We start from the raw sequence: 23,298 nt of genomic DNA, 5'->3' as shown, positions 1-23,298 counted from the left end.
GAAAATATATCAATCATTACACAAAGATAAAGAGGATCAAGAGGTTATATAGTAGGAATTATAGATTCCTAAGCCTCTGTAGTTTTTTTCCTTCTGCACCGAGCTAGAGCTTATAAAAATATTGAAAGAGAGGTGTGAGTCTAGCCACTCAGTAATTAAGGTACTCTTATTCCATACAGTTATATATCAATTAAATAAATACACATACTTGAAGTTGATTTTCTCAAAACATAAATACAATCATATATAACATGAAATTGTCATTCCTCATTTAATTTATGTTAATAATTCTCATATCAAATCATATGGTATATTACCACAAGACACACAAACATATGACAATGACCTAATTTACCATCACAACTTGTCACAAATTTAAACAATTATAGGACACGTCATATAAATACATATGCATGATCAAACCATCCTTACATCCTCCTTATTTCCTCTGACTAAAAACATGGGCTATAACATTAAATAGGGCTCCATCCGTGTAACTGGACTACTCAAGCTCATTAATTATAAGGTGTGACCCGGCTAAAAATTACAAGACTCACTCTCAGACCATAGCTTCTCCTAGTGTTAAATTTCTAGGGTGTCGTATACCCATAGTTAACTTCCTCGATAAATTTATAGAGATAGCTGAGTTCTAGTCCCTTGATAAATCACGGAATAATTTCTCGACAAATTATGGGATAAAAATATATCCTCGTGCACTGAAAGACAACCGAAAATATTATATGAATTTTTAACTACTCCTCCCCCTAGGTGAATTGTCGCCAATTGATCATGCCATGTATGATGGTTACCCTTCTCACAATTCCACTTATTCATCATTAGCATATTAGGCTTATGATAATATGCTACTCAAGTGAAAATTCATAATATTTTCACAACGGTCCTTTACTTTACTAAATCATCAATTTCTTCATCAATAATGAGATTTAGAATTTCTTTGATTTAGATAAAAAATGATGGGAGTAATTTATAAATAAAATCAAAAAAATATTATTTTTTGCTGACATCAAATCCAAACATCCCTTCTTCAAGCTTTCAAGTGACATGCATACAGGGTTGTGCAAATTTACGATAGAAAATGATTCATTCAAACACCAAAAAATCAAAAAGGGAAATGAAACAAGAAAAATCAATAATAAACTTTTACGTGTCTATAATTCAAGTTTACGAATTTAAATGATTGGATCTTTTAGATGAAATGCCATTTTTTCATGATTATAAAATTTGTATAAAATTATTAAAAAATAAAAATAAATTGAGAGAAAAAGTCAAACTCATAAACATGAAGTAATTCCATGAAAATTTATTTTAAATATATTTTAGTGGACATCAAACACAAACATCTAAGTGACATAACAGGGTTGTGCAAGTTTACAGCAAAAAATCATCGATTCAGACGACAAAAGATGAAAAGAAACAAGCAAAATAAATGGACCAGTTTGTTTGTGATTTTAATTGAAATATAGAACCTCGGAAGGCAGAGCCCAAAAGCCAATTCAAGGTAATGTCTGTCTGGGCAGTGTTTGCCTTGACGTTAGATAGCCCTCAACTGATCACTTCCCATAAATGGGATGTATAGTCTTCGCATATCACCTTCTCTAAATGCTCTAATTTCATGGGCGAGGCTGGCAATTCATGTATTGAGCAACCTATCATATAAAGCTTTCTCAGGTTCTACAACTCCCCAGTTTTGTCTGGTATTCTCCTTAGGCTTACGCAGTGTGAGATGTCCAAAATTCTTAGACGACTCAACTATATGATTGACTCTGGCAAATTTTTCAAAGTCAGGCACATTAACTAATCTGCAGTAATTCCAGATTCTCAAGCTTCCCAATTTCTTGGGGCAGTCCAATAAATTTGTGGCAACTGATGATCCTAAGTTTCTTCAGGCTGGCAACAAAGTAGAGCCCAAAAGGCAACACAACCAAATCATTGCAATACTCGATGTTCAAGTCTTCAGTTTTGGCAATGCTGATGAGAATTCGATTGAACTATCCTCGAAAGCCTTCTTTACTTGACAAAAGTAAAATGACAACTTGGTCACGTTCTTCAAGTCGCAAAGGGACGAAACAGAAACATGCTGCAATCTGATTCTTTTGAGGCTCCTTAAAGAAGCAAGCAGCTTGAGATTTCTTAACCCAGTGAAGCAGAAAGCATAACCGGTGAGTAAAAGAACTTTCAGGTTTCCAATGCCTTGGTGAACTCCGGTAACGTGTGATCTGAAGTGTTGAAAATATTCAAAACCAGAACCACAGCTTTAGTTGGTTGAATATTGTCGTACCAATCTGGAGTGACGTTTCGATCTGCAATGCAGATAATAATATATGAAATTAACCGAATAATAAGAAATTATTAGTGGGAACTGGGAAGTCAAAAGAGAGAAAATCAAACAAACCAGTCGATATAGATAATACACAAGCAGCAATCCTTTGCCGTGTTGATCCTACGAGGAGTGATAGAAAGGAACAGAACCAGCTCTGAGTCTGTTGTGGCCACCCTTGGGGAGGATCATTCCCAATAATTAGTCTTTTCCTCCCCAATACTGCGCTCTCGCTTGAATATTTGTTGGCTAACTCTGAGAATTTTATGCTAGGTTAGGATGTGGTTACTGTGGCTATCATTTTCATCACTTCCAATTCGCCTGTTAAGTAACAATATCATGTACGAACTCAAGAAATGGGATACATACATAAGAGACAAAGTTTATTTGCTGAGCTAGCAGAAGTATATTTATCTTTGAACCACCTTATCAATCAAATTCATGTCTGGCAATTGGCGGACGTGGCTCATCACATCTATTCCATCATCATCATCCTGGTAAAGCTTCGCCTGTATGTCGCTCAACGTAATAACAAGGATAATTTGATTTTCAAGGAATGAGCCATGGTCCATGAAGAATTCTCTAACGGTTTCAAAATCCTTCAAAAACACTTAATGAGTTATGGAGATAAGTAAGTGCCCTGAAGGAGAAGAGTCTCCGCTGCGTGACAATTCTTTTGACTTCTTTCTCCAGATGTCAGGGTGCCTGCCTGAGTTCACCGCCAATTACTTTGATTGCTAATGGGAAACCTCCACAACTTCTCGCAACCAAATGGTAGAAGCAAGTTGATCCTTCTTGCTAAAATTGTGAAATGAGATGATTAATTACGAGCCAAGGTTAGAGAGAAAGGACCTGTCGGAGAATACGATCTTCAGGTAAATTGAAGGAGGTGGTGCCAGTTGGTTTTGCAAAGTGACGTAAAAGCTGGATTGCATCATTTTCACCCAGTGGTGTCATGGTCTCTCGGGTGCCCAAATATGGGATATCAACTCTTGAAATCACCAAAATTCTAGATTTAGTACTTGATGATATCCAATTCTTACACTGCTCAACAAGTCCTGCAAAGCCAGGCTGAAAATTTTCTAGCACCAGGGAGATGAAACATTCTCACTCCACTAAACATTGTTAACCAATATAACACCTAGTAATTAGAGGCTTAATTCAACAAGATGATTACCAAGGTTCAATTCAAAAGTAAAGGATCCCAAGTTTTTTAAATAAAAAATGAGTTAAAATCAATTAAAAACCTTTCATATTAGAATAAAAATAAGTTATAAAAACATGGGATACTTTAGAAGAGTGAAAGAAGTCAAAAATGGTTGAAAAACAAAACATGTGCGGTGATACAGGACAATGTGTTGCAGCTCGTGCATGTTGTGCCGCGGCGTGTTGCTCTCTATACCACGCGCTGCGGCTCAAGCACCATATGCCGCAGCGTGTTGCACGAAATTTTAATTGATTCTGCTATCATTTGACAGTAGAATTGGGGGAACTTCTAACTCACCTTGATTCTCCATCCAACGTTCGAATGACGTGATCTAGGTGTATACAGAAAGCTCTTTACATGAATTAGCTAATGGCATGAGTTTCATTTCCAAAACAAGTCATATTAGAAAGTTGGACACCTAAACACATTTCAACCATTTTTCACAACTTTAACTCCAAATGGGTATCCAAAACTCTTAACATGTGCTAAAAGCTTTTCCTAATACCTAGACCATGTCCAATGGATCTAGGACCACCAGTATAACATGTCACAAGTACTGAAACATCAGTAAATAAAAATTCACTCCTCAACCCCATTTTACCAAAAATAAAAGGGGAGATAAATTGACATTGCATTTTGCCCAAATCATTCAAAACATATTCCAATCATTATTTCTACACTTGCACGAGTATTTTAGCCTTATAAATAATATATATATATATATATATATCAATATACACAAAGACTAAGGATCCAAAATATAAATCTAACATTTTCAACAACAAAATTTGTGTGAGTGTGATGGCATGCATCCTAGAATTGGCGAACATATGCTATGACACAACTAAATCTAAACTAGAGGCATACAGTAGGAATATGCTAATTCCCCGCCTCTTTAGCCTTCTCCCTTTCAACACCAGAGCTAAAACCTGAAAAATGTTAAATGAAAAGGGTGAGTCTAGCCACTCAGTAACCAAGGTTAAACCTACCCTATGCAGTTATATATCAATTAGAAACCATATACATGCATAAGGAAATCATGTAAACATAGTAGCATATATCATATCTTATAATTTATCATTAAATAACTTCTTTAACTCTCATAACTAGGTACATTATCACTATATTCTCAGATATTTGACATGATCTATACTCACACGACTTGCCACCACTTAACATCTGTGACACGTCATATATTTACTTGGGCAATGTCAACCAACTTTATATCCTCCTTATTTCTTCAGACTGAAACTGTGGGCTATAACACTGATTAGGGCTCCGTTCGTGTGACTGTACTATCCAAGCTCACCAATCGTGAGATGTAACCCGGCCAAAGATTACAGGACTCACTCTCAAACTACGGTTTCCCCCATTCTTGAATCCCTGGGGTGTCTCATACTTTAGGCTATTCTTCTCATTGAATTAATGGAAATAGCTAGGTTTCAGTCCCTCAACAAACTATGGGACAGTCTCTCGACAAACTGTACGACAAGGCTATACCCCCGTGTACCGAAGGGCAACCTAAATACCATATGAATTTTCTCTATTCCCAATTCCTAGGCGAACTCCCGCTACTGATCATGCTATAATCAATACTCACTCGTTTTCACTTTTTCACTTTCATATACTCATTATTACAACAATTACATTGGGCTCACGACCATGCACTATCCAAGTATGTATTCTCATCATTTTCTTAAAATTTATTTCTCATTAACATATGCTTATCTCACATAATCATCACATTCATTTTTCAAAAACAGCATGTTTATAGTTTGAAAATGCTTTTGACTTCACATTTTACATTTTCAAGCCAAAAATAGCCTTTTCATACACTCATTGAAACTAATATATAGTTTTACTTTAAAAGTTAATCCAATGCATGTAACGTTCACAATTCACATTTAACAATCAATTAACATATAACTATCCAAGGTAGAGTTTCCTATGGTTACCTCAAACCTTTGAGGGGTCAAAAGTTTACCCCTCAATCAACTGGCTTCCAAGCTCGAATTTCCAATCCAATAGGTGACCAAGAGCCCAAACTACAATCAATCAAGTTGAATTTCATCAACATAACCAACTCAAGCATTTGAACCCTCAATCTTTACTTTTAAATTGCCCAATATTCACTCTACATGAGTTGGAGCCTATCCATTAGGTTTAATAATTACCTTTAGCCCCCAATAACATTAATGAACCATTAAATCCCCATTAATGGCATCACAAACTTTCAACCACCCATAATAAATGAGATTTTTATATATTAATGGTGCCCAACAATTTAAGACACCAAAACTCATTATACTTAGGTTTAGATACTTTAATTTACTCTCATTAACTCTATTTGAGTCAACAAATTCGGACCCATATCCCATATCGACTGAAATCACCATCTTCATCAAAACTCTTACTCAAATCCTTAAGAAAATGGAAGAGGAAAGGAGGAAAAGAGCTTATAAATCTTACCTTGGATGATTTAAAGCTTCAAACCTCCTCAAATTCTTATCTAATTTGTGCCCTACCAGAGCATTGGTGTGTCTCTTCGTTTTCCTCTTTTCTTTATCTCTATTTCTATCTCATTTCACGTTTAACAAACTGTAGAAAATGGCCATGCGCCACGATAGACACACAATGCGCTGCGGTGTGTGGCACAACAACATCAACTTTTCCTTTTCTTCTCCTTTTAATGCTTAGATGGCTCGCCTTAATACCGAACCCACAATTAGGACTAAAATACCATCAAATATAATTATTAGACCTCTTTAACCACACACCACTTTAATTTACTTAATTATCCTAATTAGGTTTAATTAATCAGGAAATTAAAACTCAGAATGTTGCAGAGACAGCCTCACTCTTCCCTTCTTCATGCAACTCTTAAAGCAAGCTCTGCCACAACCTCAGTGCTTTCAATCCATGAATCTGGGACGAAGATATTATCCCTAAACCAATCTGGTCATCCAGACGAGTCCTCGGCATCATACTTCAATTCATTATTCCATTTGAATGATACTGACAAGGTATATAGTAATCAAGATAAATAGGATGAAAATGCGTGCTTTGGAACAAAAACTCTTACATCATTAATCATAATTCCACTATGTATAGTGATAGAAGAGGGGGTTACCTCAGACGCGCGAATCATAACGGAGTTGTTTGGCTATGGTGGTCTTGCAACTTTTTTTTCTTGAAAAATATTTAAAAAAAAAAGATGTTAGGTTGGATATTATCTTTATTTTTAATATTATATATATTAAAATAAAAATTTATAAAAAAATTAATAATAGATTGAAATTGTCTAAAATATATTTGGATAGTTAATTTATAAAAAAATATAAAAAATTTTAATATTAAATTGGATTACCAAAATTTAATTAAATTATTTAAATTGATGATAAAGTAAATTTATTAAAATTTAATTTTAATATAAAATAAAAAAAATTTTAAATTTAAACTATTCAAATTGAAATATCAATTGTTCACGTCTTCTCAAGTTGATGAGCACCAAAACCAAGCGCATGCATGCTTCTATCTTATGTTATAATGCTTCCATCTTTGTGGGTTTGCTCGTCGAAGAGACTCTGGGCTGGACGTTTTCCCACGATGGTCGAAGCCTTCTCCGCGGACTCCAAAAGAAGAGAGAAGCACGTGTGATTGGTAAACAAACTAAACTTACTTTTTCTGCGCCACATTAATCCCATCGTAACAGCTAAGGGTGAACAAAATCGAACAGGACTACAGTATGAAATTAATCTGATAAAAATCGAATAAAATTGATTATTATTAAATTAAATTAACGATAAATAAATAAATTATTTTTAATTTTAAATTAAGTAGTACTATAAACCCTAAATATTGGCGTGTTTGGCCCAAACCTCTTGCATTTTTGTCCTGATTCTCCACAAAGCCTCCATGTCCTATTGTCCTGGGCTGACGAATCCGACGTCGTCTCGAGGAGTAGATCAATTCTTTCAAGCTTTGGGTTCCACCATGCTGTTGAAGCTCTGGGCTGTTCTCCCATGATTCATACTCTTAGCCTCCTTTCCTAAATTAAAAGCCGGGCAAATAATATCGCCATCGTCGATGGATCAGCATTATGCAGCTCTACTTAATTAATTTTCTAATTCAGAAACCCAGGCCCCTCACAACCTCTCCGCCATTAATCCTAAACTTGATTGGGCAATTTATTTGCTCGTGCTCAGCTTGATTGAGGGGGAGGGGAAGACTCTTAGAGTCAATGTAATTAAAAAGAAACTTTTATTAATTATTGGTGACTGAGGAAGACGGAGAGCAGTGGGGTCCATCTTGCGTAGTTGTCACGGTGATGACGAGAAACATCGTCCTCATTATCCTATGAGATCTGGGCTTCCAAATTAACTATCCAGATTTAACTTAACCGTACATGTTTAAAGTTTTTTTAATATATTTATTATTATTATTTTATATTTATAAAATAAAATTTATAAAAATTATAATTTTTTTAGTAAATATATTTATTATTACTATAAATAGTACTGATTTAATCTAGATAATACTATTTAATAATAAAAATTTATGGTTTTATAAATTAACTAGTTAGGTGTATTTTGGATAGTCTTTATATAATATTAAATTTAGACAATCCAAATTAAATATTAACTGTCCTGACCAAATTGTTGATAAAAGAGATTTATTAAATTTTTTGTAAAATTTTTATAATTTTTTATTTTACTAAATATGAAATAAAAATAAAATAAAAGTTTTAAATTTAAATAATTCAGATCCCATCCCCCTTGAAAACAGAGAAGATTGATCCTGGGGGAGGACCACCGGTTCGATTACATGATTAAGAAAGATGCAAATAGAATTATTTTTCCCAGCCGTAAATTTCAAAGAAATTATTGGCCGTGATGGTCGTGGGTGGATAGATAACTTTGAATATAAGAATATTGGTTGCTTTATATTTTTCTTTTTCTTATAACTATGGATTATTTTAAGAAAAAATAATAATAAAATCTTTTTGACATGTATAATTAATAATTTAATTCTTTAAAATATTGTAATTCCCTTAAAATCTTTAAAAACTTTTCTGTCATTAATAAATTTATATAAATTATTAAATTACTCTTATTAAAAATAAATAATTCAAGGGTTTTATTTAGATATTTACAGCTTTTCTTTTTAACTATTGCATTATTGTGAATATACAAAAGAGAGTTGTAAATATTTAAACAAAATTTATAAACCATTTATTTTTAACAACGGTAATTTAATAATTTATATAAATTTATTAATGATAGAAAAGTTTCAAACAAGTTTAAGAGAATTATAATATTTTGAGCTATCAAATTATTATTTATATATTTTAAAAAAATTTATTATTATTTTCCATTCTTTTAACTAGTAACTTTTTTTATAGAGTATTATAAATTATAGATGGTGAGAATATGCCAAGAAGACAAACAAAAAGTTGTGGCTATTAATTAAGGGAACTTCTAGGTTCTACCTATATGAAATTAAATTAAGTAACTAATTCAATAAACTGACTCATGAATTATCCCTCTTGTCCTATTTATTAAAGTAGTTGGATAAGGGTTTTTGTCATTCTTTTATCAAGGCATCATATTATTTTTTCGTGAATTTTCATTTTACCTTCATTCAATATACAATGTTAATGTAGAAAAAATAGTTGTTAAACTTGGAGAGTTAGTTGATTCTCTGAATTTAACATTTTTATATTTTTAATTTATAAAATTATATCAATTCACTTATAAATTTAGACTAGATATAAAATTAGTTAAACTTTTGAGTTTATCTCTGAGTTTATTGATTTTACGTTTTTAACTTACAAAATCATGTGAATAAATTCATAAACTTATACTAGATTCAAACTTGATTAAACTTGTTAAACTTGTTATTTTTTTAGTTGAACGAGTTAAATATATACTATAAAGGATTTAGTTTATAAAACTTACAGGACCTAGTTCAAAGGAAAAAAATATAAAATACAAAAATTAATATTAATAAAAAAATATCACAAATAATTTCCTCTATTTTAAATTTTTTTGTCTCATATATGATAATTTATCAATGTAAATGGGTTTAATTTCAATAATTTATATTTTTAATATATTTAAATTAAATTATAATTATATTTTAATAGCTATTTGTTAATAGAAGTAAACTCTTATGAGTTTACGATACAAATTTATATTTCTATCATGAGTTTATTTAAAATCAAGAGTTTAACAATATCGGTAAGAAAATAAAAATTTAAAAAAACATATTTAATATAAACAAAGTAAAAAAAAAAGTAAAGACAAAGTCAATGATGATCAGTTTTAGCATTTTATTTATTTATTTATTAATAAAAATATTAAAAGTGATTAATAAATAAAAATAAAAAAATAAATACCGTCTAAAATTAGCCCAAGTGGAGCTCTTCTTATTCAAACAAGTGATTGAGGGTTTAAGTGTGTGTTTCATTTTCAGTTTATCAAAAATTTATTTAATGAAAGTTCATTTAACAAAAGTCAATTTAGTGAAAGTCAGAAGTTATAACAAAATTTATATTTGAATATATTTTTTTAAAAGTTAGTTTGGTACACTAAAAGTTGTTTAAATTATGATAGTAAAATATGCTTTTAAATGTACAATTATCAAAAAAGACATTGATTTATGATAATTTATAATTTTTGTTATATAAATGTATTATATTTAAAATATTTAAAAATGTGATAAATATTTTAAATAATATAAAATTTGATCTATAATACTAAAAATTTAATCTCTAGTTATTTATACTTTTAGAAGATGTGATAAAGATTGGTAATTTTTATTATACATTAATGCTAAAAGTTAACATGATTAATTCTTCAATTTATAATGTTAAAAACATAATACCCAATTATTATTATTGAAATGATAATTATATTTTTGTGAATTAATTTTTTTTAAATAAAATAAAATAAAATATTAAACTTGAAGTAATATGGTCAAATAACATTTCACTTTTTAAATTTACTTTTTTAAAGTTTCATTATTTTAAATTAACTAAAAGCACATTCAACAACATCTAAAAATAATTTTTTAAATAAACTTTTTAAAAAAGATTGAGAATTAATAATATTTAATTTTTGAAAAGTAGAAAGCACTTTCCGAATGTTAAAAGCTGTGAAACCAAACGAATCCTAAATCTCAACCTCTTTAATAACTTTTAGGTAAAGTATATCTCTTGATTTTAATTTTTAATGTCAGAGTCATGAGAGAGATAATCCCTTGTATTGACAGGATCTTTCTCTTAGGCTATTAAAAAAATAGAAGAAATATTTAAAATCCCCTCTCTCTTTTTTAATCCAACAATATTACTATCCTTTCTACCTACCGTGGTGTCCATACATACGAGCACGGCAATGATAATTTAGTTATGGGAAGAACAAAAATTATTTATAAGAAAAATGACTGTGAATTAATACTAATTAAGTTTTTGATAAATTTTTTTATAAAATAAATTATAAATATAAATTTAAATAGTTACAAATAAAAACTTATATTACAATTTAAAAATTATATATGATATTTGAATACTTATTTATAATTGAAACTCTTAAATTTATAATAATTTGGATCGATATTTTTAACTTACTTTTTAAAAATTTTTATCAGGGACTTAACTAATATCAATTTACTGTTTTAGGACCTAACTATCATTCTTTCAATTTCATACCAAGAGCTTAAATTGGTGTTCATATATTTAATATTCATGGGATAACTAAATTTAAAATAAAGTATGTTATTTATTTTTAAAGGAATAATTAAAATTTTAATCCCTCAAGTTTGCTTAGTTACTAATTTAGTTTTTTAAGTTTAATTTTTATTAATTTAATTTCTTATATTTTCTTAAATTGTCACTTTAATATTTTAGGTTTTAAAACACAAATCGACCTTTAATTTGAAATAATTTAATGTATAAAATACATTAATGATATGACCTATTACATATGACTAAATGAAAATAAATTAACCTTCACGTCTAGTTAATTTTATCATTAATTTATGTAGCTGTCAATTCAATATTCTTTACCTATGTTAGCAAATTTTAATGATATATTACCTTTTATTCAAATAGTAAATTTAAAAGACTAAAATGATATTAATGCAAAATTGAAGGACTAAAGTTTTATTATCTATTTTTAAATATGCATTTGACAACAAATTTAAAGTAAAGTGGGTTATCGTCTATAATTCAATGATACTAATTTAACATATCCTTTTTATTTATGTACATTCAATTTAGTTTTAAATTTTAAAATTTTAATAACAAGGGGTAAGGGTTATAAATTTTGTTTATAAAACATGTCATTTATATTTTTAATATACACAAAATGACAAGTTATAAAATAGAATAAGTTGTTGACAAGATGAAAAGTTCTATAATAAAAAATTGTGTGAATGCAAAAATATTTTTAGAAGAATTGCCTCAAATTGTGCCAAATGATATTTGAATTTGACTTTGTTAGATAAACTTATAACCATATAGAAAAATTGTGTTATTTACATTCGACGAGGATAAGCAATTCTTAAATAAAATAAGTGGTTATTTATATTTATAACTAATAACTTTTAAATCAGAATATGTTGTTTTAATTTTAATTTATGTGTTGGCCAAAAAAATAATTTATGTGGGGATAACATATATAAAATTTTTTATATTTTTTATATGCACATGATATCATTTTTTAAAATAATTTGTTGTCTATATTTTTATTTCACACAAATATTCTCTAGAGTCAATCTCATTTAAAAAATAGTTAGTTATTAAATGCAGGCGCTTTTCCCAATGATGATTGATTTTTATCTTATTGTTATCTATATTCTTATTATGCATGGGTAGCCCATTCTAAAGAAAAATAAGATATTTATACAATTTAAAAAGTAAAAAAAATCTAAAACAAGAAATATGTTTTCGAATTTTAATTTACATGGGCATGACAATTCATAGATGAAAATAAATTATTATCTATATTTGATTATACATGAGATAACAAATTTTATAATAAAACAAGTTATTGTTTATTTCTATTTTCTAATCACAAATATGCTAGGGGAATAAAAGCATATAGTTATTTTTCATTGTTATAATTATTTATCTGTAACTACCTATATAATTTTATTTCACACATTCTAAAAACTATTCTAATTTTTATGAAACCATCAAATTAATATTTATTCATAATTTAATTTCTATTATTTGTTTGGATCACAAAAAATGGTTGGGAGGTGAGATTTTAAATTTTAAAAAAATGTAGAATTGTGGCTAGAAAGTTTTATAACATATTTGTCCATTTTTTTAAAAAAATTGAACTTATTTATATTTTTGTTTATTTTTTATTCTCTTTAAACGAAAAGAAAAGGTTAATATTCTCGTACATCACATAAGACATATAATCTGGTTACAGAATATTTATTGTGAGAATATGCCAACAAGATATACAAAAAGTTGTGGTTATAAATTAAGGAAACTTCTAGGTTCTAGCTATATAAAATTAAATTAAATAATTGATTCAATAAAGTGACTCGTGAATCCCTCTTGTCCCACTTATTAAAGTATTTGGACAAGGGGTTTTGTGATTCTTTTGTTAAGGCGTCATATTATGTTTTTTTTATAAATTTTAAAAAAAATATTTAATATAAACAAAAAAATTAGTAAAAGTAGAGTTAATGATGATCATTTTTAAAATTTTATTTATTTTTAATTAAAAAAATATTAAAAATAATTTATAAATAAAAAAATATTACTGACCCACAAGTGGAGCTCTTGTTATTTAAATATGTGGTTGGGAGTTTTGAATCTCAACCTTATATATATCACAATTTAGTTGAGAGACGTCTACCTTTCTCTTTGAATACTTCAAGAGAGATAATATCTATTGTTAATAAGATCTACTCTTTGTGTTATTAAAAAAAAAAGAAGAAGAAATTTTACACCTTCTTTCTTTTTTTAATCGGTCAATGTTACTATCCTCCTATTTCCGCCCGCGCTGGTTTCCATTCATACGAGCACGACAATGATATTTTAGTCAGTGGGAAGAACAAAATTTTATACTGTGAACGTAAAATATTGAAGTTATTCCTTCTCGCTCAAAATATAACTAATTTTTTTTAAAATATTATGTGTCAATAAAATTATCAGTCTCATAAAAATATATATTATTTTTTTTACTCTTAGTTATAATTATAAATGCATTTCATGATGAGTAAGAGCTGCATTTATACAAAGATCTGGATTAATAAATACAACGAGTAAAATGGAGAATTTTTTTTTTACGTGTATTAAGTTGCTTATATTTTTGAATTAAGATTAACTGAAAAAAATGCTTATATTTTAGACCAGATGGAGTACTAGACAAGTGGTATGTATGAGACTAAGCATAAATAGTATATACTCTCCCTAATTTTATTTAATGATCTTTCTAACATTTAATAGGAGTAAAAAGTAAAGATGAATATAATAATTATTGAGGTATTTCATAAATAAGATCTAGATAAATATTCTCTTTCTATCTTGCAAGTAAGATATGAGGAGTACGGTTTACATTTGGAAGAATGATGCTTAGGTCTTAAAATATTAGTAACAATTTGGTCTGGTTGACCAAAAAAACAATTTGGTCTGAAAAAATGAGTGGCAAAATTTATTTAAATAATTATAAATATTTAGGAGTATCCTCTAAGACTTCAATTCTTAATTTGCAATTGATAATTTCATATTGATAACTGTCTCAATGCATGTTAACAATTTAAATGTTATTCTCTACATTTCTATTTCATATCAATAATTCACATTTAACTCATATTTTTATCCAAAACTTTTCAGTTGACTACGGAAATTATATTGTTGGATTCACATTAATTATATGAAATGATATTACACACGAGGCTGATGCGACCTCCTATTTGTGGATAAGCGGCCTCTCTATTTTTTTAATAAAATAATATGAATGGTGAGGATTGAGAAAGTAGAAAAAAAATGAGAGAAAGAAGTGAGAGGCCCTAGTCCCCTATTTACAAGGAAATTTTAATGTTATTAGACTGCATGATCATCATTTGGAATAGAGATTTTGAATATAAGAATATTTGTTGCTTTCTATTTTCATAGAAGTTGCCTTTCTATATAGCTATATTAAATTAAAAGTAAATGAGTAAATTACTTTGAATTTAATTTAAGTAGCACCATTAACCCTACATTTATTTATTGTGCAAATTATTTTCTTAATTTTTAAAAACAATATAATTTTGTCTCTATTATAAATAAAAGTTAACTTTAACCTTGGTTATTAGAAAATGATATCAAAAATTGCAGAAAATTTTACTTTGATTCTTTTTACTTTCTTTCAATAACGGACATAAAAATTTTAAAATAATCAATATAAAAACTCCTTCCTATGATAGCGGTATATGAGGAAAAATGAGTAATAATTTATAATCATTCAACACTCTCCCACACAATATGGTTATATTATTAATGTAAAAAAGAATATGATGGTGAGGATGGTACTTAATTACCAAGGTACACTTGAGAAGATTTTTTTTTTTTGGCCAACATATACTTGAGAAGATTGGCTAAAGAAAGAATCAAATATTGTTCATATGACATGATAAGGTCCAATAATATTACATATGTTTAGCTCAACTTGGAAGGGGAATTCTCTCTGTAAATGACCAGTGATTAGAAAGTGAATGAGTTTTATTTTATTTTTCTTCTTATGAGTCTCCAACATATTTTTATCGGCTGCTTAAAAAATTCTTTCATTTTTTTATCAGTAATTGAAACATTTGTGCAATCTTATGGTTTGGCTGTAGTTTACATTTGGGAGGATAATATATTCTTAGGTCTTAAGAGATCAGTGAATGACAATATGATAATTTTAGTCACAAATAATTAGGAGTAACCTATAAGACTTAAATTCTTAATTTGTTATTAATACTTTCATATTTATAAATATTTGAACGCTTTTTCATTTAGAGAGAGAGAGAGAGAGAGAGAGAGTATCGCCTAATTGTTATTAAATTGATTTTTTGGGATTTAAGTATTATTGTTATCTCTTTACGTTTCTATTCCACGCGCATATCTTTTGTATAATTTTTTTCCCAGAATTCGACGTTGTTTTTGTTTACCGAAATTGTTGGATTTAATATCTTAAATTGAAAAAAAAAAGTTGTTTAATTGTTAATTATGTTGATAATTGCTGACGGAACTTGAGGGCATATTGAAATTAAATGACTCAAGAATGGTTCAAAGTCTGACGTCTTTTTCAATCTTTTGATACACATTAATTTCCTAATTACTACGACCCAGAGACCTTTAAAGTTGAACATGAAAATATTGGTCTTCCGGGAAAGTTCGCTGTTATGATGAGAGCAAAGGACCATAGAATTAAATCATTAAGCAATTATATGGTAGTGTTCAAATCCGAGCTAGCAATTGGGACAGAAAATGATGACTGAAGCCATGCACTGTTTAGGTCAATTAATAGGACAAACTTGGAACAAATTATTTAGAGGAAGAATTTCATATCACAACCATGTGAGATAATTAAAAATCAGGATCTATTAAAATTGAAATGAAAGTAATTTTTAAGAAAAAGAAACGACTTGTTAAATTTTTTACATTACTTATTAAATCTATTACATCAAGCCCTAAACACGTTATATTGTTTGTTAATTTCCTAATGTTACTTGATAAGTCCTTCTATTTTTTGTTAACTATTTAACTAATATATTAAATCTATTTATCACTTGTTAAATTCTTAATTTAATTTATAAAATTCATTATGTCAGTTGTTAAAACAATGGCATTACTTGTTTTCATCATTCTAATGGATTCATTCTTTTCAACATATTATCCTCCTAGTCCTATGCGGATAACTATTTAGGCTGACAAAATCTTCACACATATAATTTATCTTTATTTCTATTCCTTCCACCCCTTATTATATATCAACTATCTTACATAGAATCACGAGTTTTATAAACAAAAAAATTCAAAAATTTCAAATCCTCTTGATTTTTTTGGGAAAAGTCTCTTCATCATTATTAATATTAATTCTAATTTTGGGAAAAGTCTCTTCATCATTATTAATATTAAAATGTCAATATAAAAGATTTTGATAATTTGAGCCACCGAAAAGATTTGAAACAAAGCCCAAGATCACTCCTCTTTGCCAATCTTAACTTAACAAATTGTTTTCATCAACCAACAAGTTAGGTCTAGCCAAAGAGTTAATCTTTCACACTGTAATAAATTAATATTCAAATTATTACTAAAAGAGAAAATCATGTTTAATGTCTAATAATATCTCAAACATAATTATCTTCAATAAAAAAATATAAGTTACTTTCATCACATGAAGCCACTAACCCAAATCATAGGTGGTGGACTTTTCTCACAATGCTGGAAGCCTTCTTTCACTTAGGATGTATTTGGGTGACTCACTTTTGATTTTGAGAAGCATTTTTTTGCTTTACGGGATATTGTTTGGGGAAAAAAGTTCACAAACATTGATTTAATTAGGGAAGCTTTTCGACAAGTGAAGTGGCATCATAACTTTGCTCAAGAACATTAATCCTTGAATATTATTTTATCTCATCTCTTATACTCCTTTCATTTAAAATTATAAAATATTTTTAATTAAATCTTATCCTCAATAAAATAATTATCTACTTTCAAATAAATCCTATCTTTCTATATTTACTCTTATTAAATACCCTACAATAAATATAAAATCATTCATTAAGGGTAGTACTTTTAAAAAAAGATAATGATTACATCTTAAAAAATTAAAAATATTTTACATTTTTGAACATCTAATTTATTAAAAAATACTTCATATTTTTGAACAAAAGAATTACACACACACATTAATATTATAGCATCATTTAAGTTCAAGATCATTGTGGTTTTGAGAATTCAACAATCTAGTATGCCTTTGGTTTTCAATTTAAAAAAAATTATTTGATAAAAATTAATTATTATAATGAGATTTGTGTTTAGATATTTTTTTGAAAGTTAATTTTATAAACTAAAAATTGCTTGAATAATATATGATAGAAAGTTCTTTTAAATGTGTAATGATTAAAAAAGAAAAATGTTATAATGTGATTTTTTTATGTTAATGTTAATTTATTAAAAAATATATAATCTTTTTATTTTAATTTAAAAAAAAAACTAACAAGAGATAACATGAAAAAGAGATGGTTAAAAATTTTAACTCTCACATTTAAAATATCAAAAGCAGCTCTCCTTAATTTTTTTTTAAAAAAATTTTAATGTTAATATGAATAGACTTTTATAATATACATTTAAAAATTAAAAATATAAAATATTAGGCAAATAATTTTTACTTTTTAAAAGCTAATAAAGTCTTTTTAAAATGCAAAAGTGAAATATCCAAAGACACCTGGGAATGTACACTGTTGAAGCTGATGGATGAGAGTCACGTGATGTACAAACATCTCACGCGCAACCAAATGGTCACTCGGACAACTGTTAGGTGGTACATTTTGACTATGTCAATCAGTCATTAATTATACACTTTACTGATAAAATTGACAGGATCAAGGGCGATTAAGAGACCTTTTATTATAAATAAATTGGAATATTTCAAATTAGCGAAGTAATTAATTTTTTATTAACAATTAGTGCTCATTTGCTCGTCACAACAATTAACTTATGCCTTTATCAATATTAAAACTATCGCCTTCTTATTAATTATTGTTGAATAGTTGTCACGATTTCATCAATTTTATTGACAAGATTAGTTTTGGCTCATAATATTATTATAAAAAAAATTGATCTTTTAATCCTTCCACTTTTAACTTACTTGTAACTCAATCCCTTAATTATAAATTGCTGCGACTCAATCCCTTAATTTTTGATTTACCTATAACTCGGTTCTTATTTTTTAATTTTTTAAAAAATTTTTATCAAATAAAAAGATAAAAAAATGCTCATATATTATTTTAAAATACCCTCTTTTTGTTCATTAATGTGAGATATAAGCCAATATAAAAAGAAAAATTAATAAAAGTTAAGAGATTAATTTGTAAATGATTCCAAAATTGAGGAATTGAGTCATAAGTGAGTTATAATTGAGGGATTGAGTTACAAGTGACTTAAAAATTGGAGGACTAAAAATTAATTTTTCCTATTATTATTATTTCACTTTCTCTTGTCCTATTTATAGGATAGATAAAGAAAAATTTTTTATCTTATTTATAAATAACTCCTCTGATTCTCTTTATAAGTTATTTTTACTAACTTTATCAATATCAATACAAAAAAAGTATGAAAATAAAAGTGTGTAAAATCTTAAATATGTTTTTATATAACAAATTTAAAAAGTAATGTCATGTTTTTTTCTTTCATGAAAGGTAATTTTGAAAATACATTTTAAAAATTACCTAAAAAACTACATCGTAACTTATAAATGAATTAAATGCACCTTTTAAAGTGTGACTTATAAATAAAATAGAGGAAGTACCTTATTAAATTTTTATTTTAAATTTTCTTATTTGACTTGCATTGAATTTAAAAAAAAAAGTTGTTAAAATATATATATTTAACAGGAATAAAATTAAAAAATTATTGAATTTTTAAACAGGATTAATAAATTTTAATTTTTTTTAAATATATTAAAATCTTGTAAAATATCTTATAAATAAAAGTAGTTACATCAAACACAAACATCTGTCTCAAAGTCTTCAGGTGACCTACAGGGCAGTACAAGTTTACCGCAGTCCGCAGAAAATGATTCATTCAATCAAACTGACAAAAAACGAAAAGAGACTAGCAAAACCAACCGAGCAATTTGTTTGTCATTTTAATTAAAAATTAAAACCTGGGAAGCCAAAGCCAGAAAGCCAATTCAAGGAAATGTCCGTCTGGGCAATGCTTATCTCGAGGTTCGATTGCCAAAAACCTAAAGATTTCATAACTTCCCATGAATCGGATATATCCTCATCGCATATCACCTTCTCTAGATGCTCCAAAGCCATGGCTGAGTCTGGCAATTTACGTACTGGGCAACATGTCATATAAAGCTTTCTCAGATTCTGCAGCTCCCCAATTTTGTCTGGTATTTTCCTCAGGCTTACGCAGTATGAGATGTCTAGGATGCTCAGACGACTCATCTGCGTGATTGACTCTGGCAAATTTTCAAAATCAGCACAGTAACTAATCCGCAGTAATTCCAGATTCTCAAGCTCCCCAATTTCTTGGGGTAGTCCAGTAAAATTGTGGCAGCTGATGATGCTGAGTTTCTTCAGGCTGACAACAGAGCAGAGCCCAGAAGGCAACGCAATCAAATCACTGCAATACTCAATGTTCAAGTCTTCCAGTTTTGGCAAAGCTGTTGAGAATTCGATGGAACCATCCTCAAAAGCCTTCTTCACTTGACAACAGTAAAATGACAGCTTGGTCACGTTCTTCAAGTCACAAAGGGACGGAACAGAAACATGCTGCAATCTGATTCTCTTGAGGCTCCTTAAGGAAGCAAGCAGCTCGAGATTTCTTAACTCTGTGAAACAGTAAGCATAACCGGTGATTATAAGAACTTTCAGGTTTCCCATTGACTTCATGAATTTCGGTAACGTGTAATCTGAAGTCTTGAAAATATTCAAAACCAGAACCACAGCTTCAGTTGGTTGAATATTGTCGCACCAATCTGGAGTGACGTTTTGATCTGCAATAGAGATAATAATATATGAAATTAACCAAATAATAAAAAATTATAAGTGGGAAGTCAAAAGAGAGAAAATTAGACAAACCAGTGGATATAGATAATACACGAGCAGCTATCCTTTGCCGTGTTGATCCTATGAGGCGTGATAGAAAAGAATAGAACCAGCTTTGAGTCTGTTGTGGCCACCCTTGGGGAGGATCATTCCCAAGAATTAGTCTTGTCCTCTCCAATACATGCCCCTCGCTTGAATATTTGTTGGCCAACTCTCTGAGAATTTTATGCTGAGCTAGGATGTGGTTATTGTAGCAATTGTCTTCATCGCTTCCAATTCGCCTGGTTAAGTCAAAATATCATGTGCATATAGATTAATCTGTACGAACTTAATAAATGAGATATTTACCTTTGAACCACCTTACAAACCAAATTCATGAAAGCCAATTGGTGGATGTGGTTCATCGCATCTATTCCGTCATCGTCTTCTTCGTAAAGTTCTGCCCACATGTCGATTAAGGCAGTAACAGGGATAACTTGATTTTCAGGGAATGAGCCAAGGTCCATGAAGAATTTATCATTAGCATCTTTAAAACCATTCAAAACAATTAATGAGTTATGGAGATAAGTAAGCGCCTCTGAAGGAGGATAGTCTCCTTTCCGTGACAATTCTCTCCACTTCTTTTTCCAGATTTCGACGGGCATGCCCCTGAGTTCACTGCCAGTTATTATGATGGCTAATGGAAAACCTCCACAACTTCTTACAACCTGATGGTAAAAGCAAGTTGATCCTTTTTCACTAAAATTGTGAAATTAATAAAGAAAATGAGATGATTAATTATGAACCAAGGTTAACTAGAGAGAAAGGACCTGTCGGAGAATACTATCTTCTGGTAAATTGAAGGGGGTGGTGCCAATTGGTTTTGCAGAGTGACGTAAAAGCTCGATTGCATCATCTTCACCCAGTGGTGTCATGGTCTCCCTGGTGCCCAAATCTGGGATATCAACTCTTGAAATCACCAAAATTCTGGATTTAGGATTTGATGATGTCCAATTCATACACTGCTTAACAAGTCCTATAAAGCCAGGCTCAAAATTATCCAGCACCAGAAACACAGCCTCATTGTTCCCTTTTTCACGCAACTCTTCAAGCAATTGCTCTGCCATAACCTCATTGCTTTCAATCCAGGAATCTACGACGAAGATATTATCGCCGAACCTCTCTGTTCATCCAGATTAGTCCTTGGCATCATACTTCAATTTATTATTCCATTTGAATGATACTGTCTAGGTATATAGGAATCAAGATAAATATATTATTCATTCATTACTCTATGTAGTATGGATGTATCTTAAATAGAACTGGAACAAAAACTTTTCCGACGTTAATTATAATTCTACTGTGTACATTGATTGAAGAGGGGGTTACCTCGGACTTCCGGATCATGACGGAGCTGTTTGGCCAAGGTGGTCTTGCCGGAGCCGGCAAAGCCGGTCAAGTTAAGGACCTGATGATCGCCACCATCCATGATGACGAAAGACTTCAATTTTTCCGACAATGGAGCATGCAACTCCAGTGTAGACTCAGGCTGTGATATTTCAAGATCACCCCTTGTCAAAATTTCTGGTCTGCCAATATGATTGGTCTGATCAGGAGTCCTATTTCCCGTGAGCAATTTAAGAACATTCCTTAACGTCAGCAAAGGCAAATACTGCATGATTTCTTTCATTTCATTCACTGCGTTCTCCATTTTTTTCTGGTAAAATGGCGCAAGCCAAATACGCCACCCGACTTTGGAGTATTTAAGAAGAGCGTTTGTATTTTGTTCATACTCTCCTGGAGTTTCTCTAGTACCTGAGATTCCACATTCGCCTCCCTGGACAGTTGTTGAATCTCTGCAAACAATTGACCCAACAATTCCATGGTGGACTCGAGGCCTCGCGCTGTTTCTGAATGCTTGAGAGCCCTTTTGATTAGATCCAAAAGCTGGTTCCCTGCAAGCTCCAGAACTACTTCCATCTTCACTATCTTTACTTTTCTGCTCCCGATCCTCTCAACCTCAACTAGCTGCTCCGGAGCTGTTCCAGTCAATAGAAGATGAAGACCACAAACTGGAGGAGACCAGCCTGCGATAGCGAATGTAGTCAATGGGGTTATATGCCTCCCTGACAAAGGATCTTGAAAATTCCACGCAAGAACGTTTTCTATATTTAATTAATAAAAAGAAACGAGAAAAAACTTGTGTTTCTTTTTATTTTTAACTTTTTAATACATAACCATGAATGTCAAAGATGTGCGTCCGGTTTCAGTGATGACATCTCTACCATCTACATTTTTTAAGTTTTTACTTTATATTTATTAAAATAAAAATTATAAAAATTTTTAATAAAAATTTTATTATAAATTTAATTTAAAAAATATATTTAATTTAGATGATTCAATTTAATATTAAAAATTTTTAAAATTTTTATAAGTTAATTATCTAAATATATTTTGGACAGTTCAAATTTAAAATTTTAAACTCACAACTTTTTTTAAAAAAATATTTTTTAAAGATGCCTGATATTATTTTTATTTTTAATGTTAAATTTATTAAAATAAATTTTTATAAAAATATTTAAAATTAATAGTAAAGTTAAAATTTTTATAATATATTTTGAATAATTAATTTATAAAATTATAATTTTAATATTGCTCTAGTAGGTGTCATGAGCATCGTAGAAGTTATGAACGCAACTTCCTAGAAGTTTTGCAACTGACCATAAGTCAATATGTCCCAAAAGTCGTGGATCATTTTAAATAATGGTCCCATCTTGACCATCCACATTTAAAATTAATATTTTATATTTATTAAAAAATTTATAAATATTTTAATCAATTTATAATACATTTTTAATTTAAATAGTTCATTTTAATATTAAATTTTTTATTATTTTTATAAACTAACTATTTAATACACCTGGATAGCTTAAATTTAAAGTTTTTAACTCTCACCTTTTTAAAAAAAAATATTATTTTAAAAGTATTAGTTTGGATATTA

The 23,298-nt window shown here is 29.2% G+C and overlaps 1 protein-coding gene across 1 annotated transcript; it reads right to left on the bottom strand.

The window, feature by feature from the left end:
* Positions 1 to 19,215: 19,215 nt before the first annotated feature.
* On the bottom strand, positions 19,216 to 22,369 carry LOC129291307 (probable disease resistance protein At5g66890). Its single transcript, XM_054928595.1, has 5 exons — positions 21,687 to 22,369; positions 21,128 to 21,480; positions 20,667 to 21,025; positions 20,352 to 20,599; positions 19,216 to 20,266 (listed from the first exon to the last, which is right to left on the bottom strand). Exons 1-5 carry the CDS (start codon positions 22,006 to 22,008, stop codon positions 19,410 to 19,412), a joined length of 2,139 nt encoding a protein of 712 aa, XP_054784570.1. The 5' UTR covers positions 22,009 to 22,369; the 3' UTR covers positions 19,216 to 19,409.
* Positions 22,370 to 23,298: the final 929 nt, after the last annotated feature.

Source organism: Prosopis cineraria, unplaced genomic scaffold, assembly GCF_029017545.1.
Source record: "Prosopis cineraria cultivar Desert tree isolate PC_DT_omini unplaced genomic scaffold, ASM2901754v1 PC13, whole genome shotgun sequence".
Taxonomy (NCBI): domain Eukaryota; kingdom Viridiplantae; phylum Streptophyta; class Magnoliopsida; order Fabales; family Fabaceae; genus Prosopis; species Prosopis cineraria.
This window is presented reverse-complemented; position numbering and strand designations above follow the sequence as displayed.

Excerpts from the sequence above, each read along its gene's own strand:
- LOC129291307 (XM_054928595.1), bottom strand. The coding sequence starts at position 22,008 with ATGGAGAACGCAGTGAATGAAATGAAAGAAATCATGCAGTATTTGCCT. Across the intron at positions 21,026-21,127 it reads AAGATAGTATTCTCCGACAG|GTTGTAAGAAGTTGTGGAGG; the intron begins GTCCTTTCTCTC and ends TTTTACCATCAG. Across the intron at positions 20,600-20,666 it reads GTTTGTAAGGTGGTTCAAAG|GCGAATTGGAAGCGATGAAG; the intron begins GTAAATATCTCA and ends TGACTTAACCAG.